The sequence below is a fragment of the Chamaea fasciata genome, unplaced genomic scaffold, assembly GCF_029207755.1.
Source record: "Chamaea fasciata isolate MVZ Bird 193981 ecotype frontalis unplaced genomic scaffold, bChaFas1.0.hap1 SCAF_1081, whole genome shotgun sequence".
In the NCBI taxonomy this organism is placed as follows: Eukaryota; Metazoa; Chordata; class Aves; order Passeriformes; family Sylviidae; genus Chamaea; species Chamaea fasciata.
In genome coordinates this window covers 22,707-31,571 of record NW_027095166.1, presented here as the reverse complement: position 1 = coordinate 31,571, position 8,865 = coordinate 22,707, and the positions used below count along the sequence as shown (strand labels likewise).

The 8,865-nt window shown below is 52.6% G+C and overlaps 1 protein-coding gene across 1 annotated transcript; it reads left to right on the top strand.

Annotated features, from left to right (window-relative positions):
- Positions 1-270: 270 nt before the first annotated feature.
- Positions 271-7,852, top strand: LOC136284528 (uncharacterized). The gene is made up of 8 exons (XM_066174879.1): positions 271-448; positions 1,522-1,673; positions 3,321-3,594; positions 5,757-5,814; positions 6,098-6,176; positions 6,262-6,314; positions 7,626-7,719; positions 7,805-7,852. Exons 1-8 carry the CDS (start codon positions 325-327, stop codon positions 7,850-7,852), a joined length of 882 nt encoding a protein of 293 aa, XP_066030976.1. The 5' UTR covers positions 271-324.
- The last annotated feature ends 1,013 nt before the right edge of the window (positions 7,853-8,865 follow it).

Genomic DNA, 8,865 nt, shown 5'->3' with positions numbered 1-8,865 from the left:
GATTTTTTCGGGGATTTTTTTGGAATTTTTTAGGGGGGTTTTTTTGGGGTGATTTTTGGCTGTTTTGGGGGCCCTGATTTTTGAGTTGATTTGGGGAACATTTGGGGATATTTTTGGGTGATTTTGGGGACGATTTGGGGCTGATTTTGGGGTGTTTTTTGGGCTGATTTTTGGTGATTTTGGGGATATTTTGGGGGCATTTTTGGGGCATTTTTTGGCTGTTTGGGGGATATTTTCTCGGCTGTTTTTTGGCCGTTTTTGGGATGATTTTTGGGTCAATTTCGGGTGTTTTTGGGGCTCCCCCAGGGCGACGTGGGCCTGGCCATGGGGAAGCTCTATGGGAACGATTTCAGCCAGACGACGATCTCGCGCTTCGAGGCGCTGAACCTCAGCTTCAAAAACATGTGCAAGCTCAAACCGCTGCTGGAGACCTGGCTGAGGGACGCAGGTGGGACGCGTGGATCCCAGTGGATCCCCTATGGATCCCCTGGGGATCCCCTATGGATCAATGGAGATCCCATAGATATCCTATGGATCAATGGATCCCCTGCTGGAGACCTGGCTGAGGGACGCAGGTGGGACCCGTGGATCCCTGTGGATCCCCTTTGGATCCCCTGGGGATCCCCTATGCATCAATGGAGATCCCATAAATACCCTTTGGATCAATGGATCCCCTGCTGGAGACCTGGTTGAGGGATGCAGGTGGGACCCGTGGATCCCTGTGGATCCCCTATGGATCCCCTATGGATCCCCTATGGATCAATGGAGATCCCATAGATATCCTATGGATCAATGGATCCCCTGCTGGAGACCTGGCTGAGGGACGCAGGTGGGACCCGTGGATCCCTGTGGATCCCCTATGGATCCCCTATGGCTCCCCTATGGATCAATATGGATCCTATGGATCAATGGATCCCCTGTGGATCAATATGGATCCCCTATAGATCCCCTATAGATATCCTGTGGATCTCCCTCGCCAAGTCAAGGCGATGTCGGTGTCTGTGGGATCCATGGGATCCGTGGGATCTATGGGATCGACAGGACCTATAGGATCTATAGGACCAGATCGACGGGATCAACGGGATCAGATCAATGGGGCCCATGGGATCTATGGGATCTATAGGATTAGATCATGGGGATCGATGGGATCGATGGGACCTATGGGACCTATGGGATCAGTGGGACCAGTGGGATCAATAGGATCAGATCAATGGGATCAACGGAGTCCATAGGATCAGATCTATAGGATTTATGGGATCTATGGGATCAATGGGATCTACGGGATCTGTGGGATCAACGGGATGTATGGGAACTATGGGATCTGTAGGATCAGATCTATGGGATCAGTGGGATCAATAGGATCAGATCAATGGGATCAACGGAGTCCATAGGATCAGATCTATAGGATCTATGGGCTCTGTGGGATCTATGGGATTTATGGGATCAGATCTCTGGGATCTATGGGATCAGTGGGATCTGTAGGATCAGATCCATAGGATCCATGGGCTCCTCCGCCCCCAGAGACGATGTCGGTGGACTCGGCCCTGCCCAGCCCCCCCTCGCTGGGCCCGCCCACCCTGGGGGGCTTCGAGGGGCTCCCGGGGCGGCGCCGCAAGAAGCGGACCAGCATCGAGACCAACGTGCGCTTCGCCCTGGAGAAATCCTTCCTGGCGGTGAGGAAACATCCCGAAAACATCCCGAAAATGCCCTCAAATATCCCAAAAAAACCGAACAGACAAAAAAAATTCCCAAAAATCCCCACTAAAAACGGCCCAAAATGACCCAAAATGACCCAAAACCCGTCCCAAACCCAACGTGCGCTTGGCCTGGAGAAATCCTTCCTGGCGGTGAGGAAACATCCCGAAAACATCCCGAAAATGCCCTCAAATATCCCAAAAAACCGAACAGACAAAAAAAATTCCCAAAAATCCCCACTAAAAACGGCCCAAAATGACCCAAAATGACCCAAAACCCGTCCCAAACCCAACGTGCGCTTGGCCCTGGAGAAATCCTTCCTGGAGGTGAGGAAACATCCCAAAAACATCCCGAAATAAACTCCAAATATCCCCCAAAATCCCTGAAATATCCTAAACCCCCAAATCCCCAATTTTTGCCGATGTTCCCCTTTTTCCCCTTGTCCATTTCTCCTCCCCTTTTCCCCCAATTTTTTCCCGATTTCCAAATATCCCCAATTTCCCCGATTTCCCAGTTTCCCCCTTTTCCTCCTGATTTCCCCCTTTTTTTCCAATTTCCCCCAATTTTCCCGATTTCCCCAATTCCCAATTTTTACGATTTTCCCAATTTCCCCTGATTTTTCCCTATTTTCCCCTCGATTTCCCCCCTTTCTTCCCCAACCCCCATTTTTCCCAGTTTCCCAATTTCTCCCCCAAATTCCCCCAATTTCCCGTTTTTCCCCCCAGAACCAGAAGCCGACGTCGGAGGAGATCCATCGTCCTTTTTTCCCCATTTCCCCCATTCTTCCCCATTCCCCCCTGTTTTCCCGGTTTCCCCCAATTCCCAAATTTCCCAAATTTCCCCGGTTTCCCCAATTTCCCGTTTTTCCCCCCCAGAACCAGAAGCCGACGTCGGAGGAGATCCATCGTCCTTTTTTCCTCCCCATTTCCCCCATTTCCCCCATTTTTTTTCCCCATTTCCCCCCTGTTTTCCCGTTTCCCCCAATTCCCAAATTTCCCCGATTTCCCCAATTTCCCGTTTTTCCGTCCCCCAGAACCAGAAGCCGACGTCGGAGGAGATCCATCGTCCTTTTTTCCTCCTTTTTTTTTCCCCATTTCCCCCCCGTTTTCCCAGTTTCCCCCAATTCCCAAATTTCCCCGGTTTCCCCAATTTCCCGTTTTTCCGTCCCCCAGAACCAGAAGCCGACGTCGGAGGAGATCCATCGTCCTTTTTTCCTCCCCATTTTTTCCCCCCAGTTTCCCCCATTTTTTTCCCCATTTCCCCCCGTTTTCCCAGTTTCCCCCAATTCCCAAATTTCCCCGATTTCCCCAATTTCCCGTTTTTTCCGCCCCCCAGAACCAGAAGCCGACGTCGGAGGAGATCCATCCTCCTTTTTCCCCCCAATTTCCCCCATTTTTTTTCCCCATTTCCTCCCCGTTTTCCCGTTTCCCCCCAATTCCCAAATTTCCCCGGTTTCCCCAATTTCCCGTTTTCCCCCCCAGAACCAGAAGCCGACGTCGGAGGAGATCCATCGTCCTTTTTTCCTCCTTTTTTTCCCCCATTCCCCCCCCGTTTTCCCGTTTCCCCCAATTCCCAAATTTCCCAAATTTCCCCGGTTTCCCCAATTTCCCGTTTTTCCCCCCCAGAACCAGAAGCCGACGTCGGAGGAGATCCTGCTGATCGCGGAGCAGCTGCACATGGAGAAGGAGGTGATCCGCGTCTGGTTCTGCAACCGCCGCCAGAAGGAGAAGCGCATCAACCCCTGCGGCGTCGCCGCCGGCGTCGCCCCCGAGCGTCCCCAACGTCCCCAACGCCGCCGGCGGCGTCCCCAACGCCGCCAACGCCGCCGGCGTGGCCGGGAACGCCGCCGGCGCCGCCGGGAACGCCGCCGCGAAGGTTCCGGCCTTCGGCGCTCATGGGGTGTGTGTGGGAGGAGAGTTTTCGGCGGATTTGGGGGGATTTTTGATTTTTGGGGGTTTTTTTTGGGTTTTTGATTTTTGGGTTGGTTTTTTGGGGGGGGTTTGGGGGGTTTTGGGGGGTTTTTTGGGGTTTTGAGTTTGGGGTTTTGGGTTTTTTTTGGGTTTTGGGGGGATTTTTTGGGGTTTTTTGGGGTTTTTGAGTTTGGGGTGGGGTTTTTTTGGGGTTTTGGGGTTTTTTGGGGGTTTTTTTTGGGGTTTTTGAGTTTGGGGTGGGTTTTTTTTGGGTTTTGGGGGTTTTTTGGGGGGTTTTTTGGGGTTTTTGAGTTTGGGTTTTTTTTGGGGGGGGGTTTGGGGTGTTTTATGTGTTTTTTACGGTTTTTCAGTTTTTTGGGGTTTTTTGGGGGAGGTTTTGGGGGTTTTTGGGGATGTTTTATGTCGTTTTTTGGGTTTTCGGGGGTTTTTGGGGGGGGTTCTTCATATTTTTGGGGGGTTTGGGTCTTTGGGGGGGTTTGGGGCGTTTTGAGGGTTTTTTGGGAGTTGGGGTTGGTCATTGTCACCATGGGATTGGTCACTGTATGGGATTGGTCAGTGTATGGGATTGGTCACTCTATGGGATTGGTCAGTGTATGGGATTGGTCACTCTATGGGACTGGTCAGTGTATGGGATTGGTCAATGTATGGGATTGGTCAGTGTATGGGATTGGTCACTCTATGGGATTGGTCAATGTATGGGATTGGTCAGTGTATGGGATTGGTCACTCTATGGGATTGATTGGTCAGTGTATGGGATTGGTCAGTGTATGGGATTGGTCAGTGTATGGGATTGGTCACTCTATGGGATTGGTCACTGTATGGGATTGGTCACTCTATGGGATTGGTCAGTGTATGGGATTGGTCAATGTATGGGATTGGTCATTGGGTCACTGTCCCCATGGGATTGGTCAGTGTATGGGATTGGTCACTCTATGGGATTGGTCACTGTATGGGATTGGTCAATGTATGGGATTGGTCAATGTATGGGATTGGTCAGTGTATGGGATTGGTCAGTGTATGGGATTGGTCACTCTATGGGATTGATTGGTCAGTGTATGGGATTGGTCAATGTATGGGATTGGTCACTCTATGGGATTGGTCACTGTATGGGATTGGTCACTCTATGGGATTGGTCAGTGTATGGGATTGGTCAATGTATGGGATTGGTCATTGGGTCACTGTCCCCATGGGATTGGTCAGTGTATGGGATTGGTCACTCTATGGGATTGGTCACTGTATGGGATTGGTCAATGTATGGGATTGGTCATTGGGTCACTGTCCCCATGGGATTGGTCAGTGTATGGGATTGGTCAGTGTATGGGATTTGTCACTGTATGGGATTGGTCAGTGTATGGGATTGGTCATTGGGTCACTGTCCCCATGGGATTGGTCACTCTATGGGATTGGTCACTCTATGGGATTGATTGGTCAGTGTATGGGATTGGTCAATGTATGGGATTGGTCAGTGTATGGGATTGGTCATTGGGTCACTGTCCCGATGGGATTGGTCAGTTATGGGGCTGGTCATTGTATGGGATTGGTCAGTGTATGGGATTGGTCACTCTATGGGGTTGGTCATTGGGTCATTGTCCCCATGGGATTGGTCAGTGTATGGGATTGGTCACTCTATGGGGTTGGTCATTGGGTCATTGTCCCCATGGGATTGGTCAGTGTATGGGATTGGTCACTCTATGGGGTTGGTCATTGGGTCATTGTCCCCATGGGATTGGTCAGTGTATGGGATTGGTCACTCTATGGGATTGGTCATTGGGTCACTGTCCCCATGGGATTGGTCAGTTATGGGGCTGGTCATTGTATGGGATTGGTCACTGTCCCAATGGGGTTGGTCACCTCTCTATGGGATTGGTCACTCTATGGGGTTGGTCATTGTTTGGGATCGGTCACTGTCCCCAATGGGATTGGCCATTGAATAGGATTGGTCATTGTCCCCAGTGGCATTGTGGGATAGATGGGACGGGTCATTGTCCCCCATGGGATTGGTCACTTATGGGATTGGTCATTGTTTGGGATTGGTCATTGGGATTGGTCACTGTCCCCCAATGGGATTGGTCACCATGTGACCCCAAATGTCCCCAAATGTCCCCAAAATGACCCCAAACTGTCCCCCAGGTGACCCCGCCCGGCCCCGCCCTCGGCCTCCCCGCCCCCGGCAGCCTCGGCACCACAGGTGGGTCCGGGGCCCCAAAAACCCCAAAAAAAACCCCCCAAAAATGGGGTGGGGGAGGGGATATTGGGGGATTTGGGGGGATTTGGGGGGATTTGGGGGAATTTGGGGGATTTGGGGGAATTTTGGGGGGATTTGGGGCGTTTTAAGGGAATTTGGGGATTTCGAGGGGAATTTTGGGAATGTTGAGTGGATTTTAGGTTATTTTGATGGGAATTTTGGGTAATTTTAAGGGGATTTGGGGATTTTTGGCTCCTCTGACCTTTGACCCCTCTCCCATCCTCAGTGACGTCACTGACCTCCGGCCCCTCCCCCCCGCCGCCCCCCCCCGGCTCCGCCCCCTCCCCCCTCGGCCTCGGCTCCGGGTGAGTGACCCCCCAGTGACCCCGTGACCTCTGGGTGACCCCCGAGTGACCCCCGGGTGACCCCGCCCCTTTCTTTGCTTTGCAGGGGGGCGGTGCTGGGGGGGCTGCTGGGCCCCGCCCCTCTGGCCACCATCCAAGGTGGGTGTGACGTCACAGGTGCGTGATTGACAGGTGTGCCAGGTGCGTGATTGATTGACGGGTGTGCCAGGCGCGTGATTGACAGGCGGGACGTCCCAGGTGTGGCAGGGCTTGATTGACGGGCGGATGATTGACAGGTGCGAGACGTGACGTCACGGGCGTGTGTTTGACAGGTGTGACTGGTGATTGACAGGTGTGACGTCACAGGTGCGAGGGGACAGGTGTGATTGACAGCTCCGGGCCCCTCCCCCTGCGGATTTTTTGGGGCAGTTTCGGGCGGGATTTTTGGGGTCCCTATGGGATTTTTTTGGGGGGATTTTGGGATGTTTGAGGGCGGTTCCCGGTGGGATTTTTTTGGGGTGATTTTGGGATTTTTTGGGGAGATTCGGGGTGGGATTTTTAGGGGGTTCCAGGTGTGAATTTTGGGGCGGTTCCGGGCAGGATTTTTGGGGTGATTTTGGGACTTTTTGGGGCAGTTTCGAGTGGGATTTTTGGGATCTCCGTGTGATATTTTGGGGTGATTTTGGGATTTTTTGGGGCAGTTTCAAGCGGGATTTTTGGGGTGATTTTGGGATTTTTTGGGGCGGTTTTGGGTGGGATTTTTGGGGTGATTTTGGGATTTTTTGGGGCAGTTTCGGGCGGGATTTTTGGGGTGATTTTGGGATTTTTTGGGGCAGTTTTGGGTGGGATTTTTGGGGTGATTTTGGGACTTTTTGGGGCAGTTTCGAGTGGGATTTTTGGGATCTCCGTGTGATTTTTTGGGGGTGATTTCGGGACTTTTTGGGGCAGTTTCGGGCGGGATTTTTGGGGTGATTTTGGGACTTTTTGGGGCAGTTTCGGGCGGGATTTTTGGGGTGATTTTGGGATTTTTTGGGGCAGTTTTGGGTGGGATTTTTTTTGGGGTGATTTCGGGACTTTTTGGGGCAGTTTTGGGTGGGATTTTTGGGGTGATTTTGGGACTTTTTGGGGCAGTTTTGGGCGGGATTTTTGGGGTGATTTTGGGACTTTTTGGGGCAGTTTCGGGTGGGATTTTTGGGGTCTCTATGGGATTTTTTTGGGGTGATTTCGGGACTTTTTGGGGCAGTTTTGGGTGGGATTTTTGGGGTGATTTTGGGACTTTTTGGGGCAGTTTCGGGTGGGATTTTTGGGGTCTCTATGGGATTTTTTTGGGGTGATTTCGGGACTTTTTGGGGCAGTTTCAGGGGGGATTTTTTGGGGGGGAAGTTCCGGGTATGTTTTGGGGTCTCTGCGATAATTTTGGGGTCCTCCCCTGACGCCCCCTCCCCTCTGTCGTTTCCCCTCCCCCCACAGCCCTGACCGGCGCTGGGACCCCCCCGGCCCCGCCCAGGACTCGAGGCGGGGGCGGCGCCGCTGCTGCTGGGGGGGGGGAGGGGCCCGGGCGGGGGTGGGGGAGGGGCGAGCCCCGCCCTCTTCCCCCTCCCCGCCCCTCCCCCCTCCTGCTGCCCCTCCCCCTCCTGCTCCTCCTGCAGCGACAGCGACGCCCCCTCCCCTCCCCCCACCCGGGGGGGGGCGAGTGAGGGGTGGGGGAGGGGCGGAGAGGAAGGGGGGGGAGGTCCCGCCCCTCCCCCACCCCACCCCACCACCAGCTACAAACCAAAAACCCCTCCCCCCCACCTTTAATTTAATTTAATTTAATTTAATTAACGCTCTGATCGGGGGCGGGGTGGGGGAGGAGCCTCAAATCCCCCCGCCCCCTCCCCCACCCCCCCCAAATTATGTTTTTTGGGGGGAAAAAAGACCCAAAAAGGGCGAATTTCGCCCCGTTTTGAGGCGGGGGGAGGGGCGAGGGAAAAGCCCCTCCCCCCGCCCCCAAAAAGTGACTTTTTCGCACCAAAAAAAAAAAAAAAAAAAAAAAAAAAAAAAAGAGTCCTCCTCCCCCGGGGGGTGGGGGAGGGGCGGGAACGACCCCTCCCCTCCCCCACCCCCAGCTCAGCCCAAAGTTCGCAACGTCTGACCTCGCGCGGGGGGGGAGGGGAAAGTTTTGGGGGAAATTCGGGGGATTTTGGGAAAAAAAAATCCGATTTTTTGGGGGGGGGAAATTTTGGGAAATTTTGGAGAGATTTCGCGCCCCTCCCCCCGTGCCCCTCCCCCCACCCCGTTATTTATTGTCCCCTTTGGGGAGGGGGAGGGGCGCGGATGTGGGGGGAGGGGGGACGGAGGAAAATGGGGGGGAAAATGGGGAAAAAGGGAAAAAAAAAATCTGTGGGAAAATGGGAAAAAAATTCGAGGAGAAACGGGAAAAAAAATGGAAGAAAACGAAGAAATCGAGGAAAAAGGTGAAAAATCCGAGGAAAAAGTGGAAAAATTGTTTGAAAAAGGAAAAAAGAAATCGAGGAGAAATTCAAGGAAAATGGGAAAAGAAAGTCCGAGGGAAAACGGAAAAATTTTGATGAGAAAAAGGAGAAAAATTTCGAGAAAAACCGGTAAAAATTAAGAAATCTGAAAATTGGCGGAAAAAGGTGAAAACATCCGAGGAACAAACGAAAATTTTGAGGAAAAAAAAGATAAATTCGAGAAAGAAAAAAAGGAA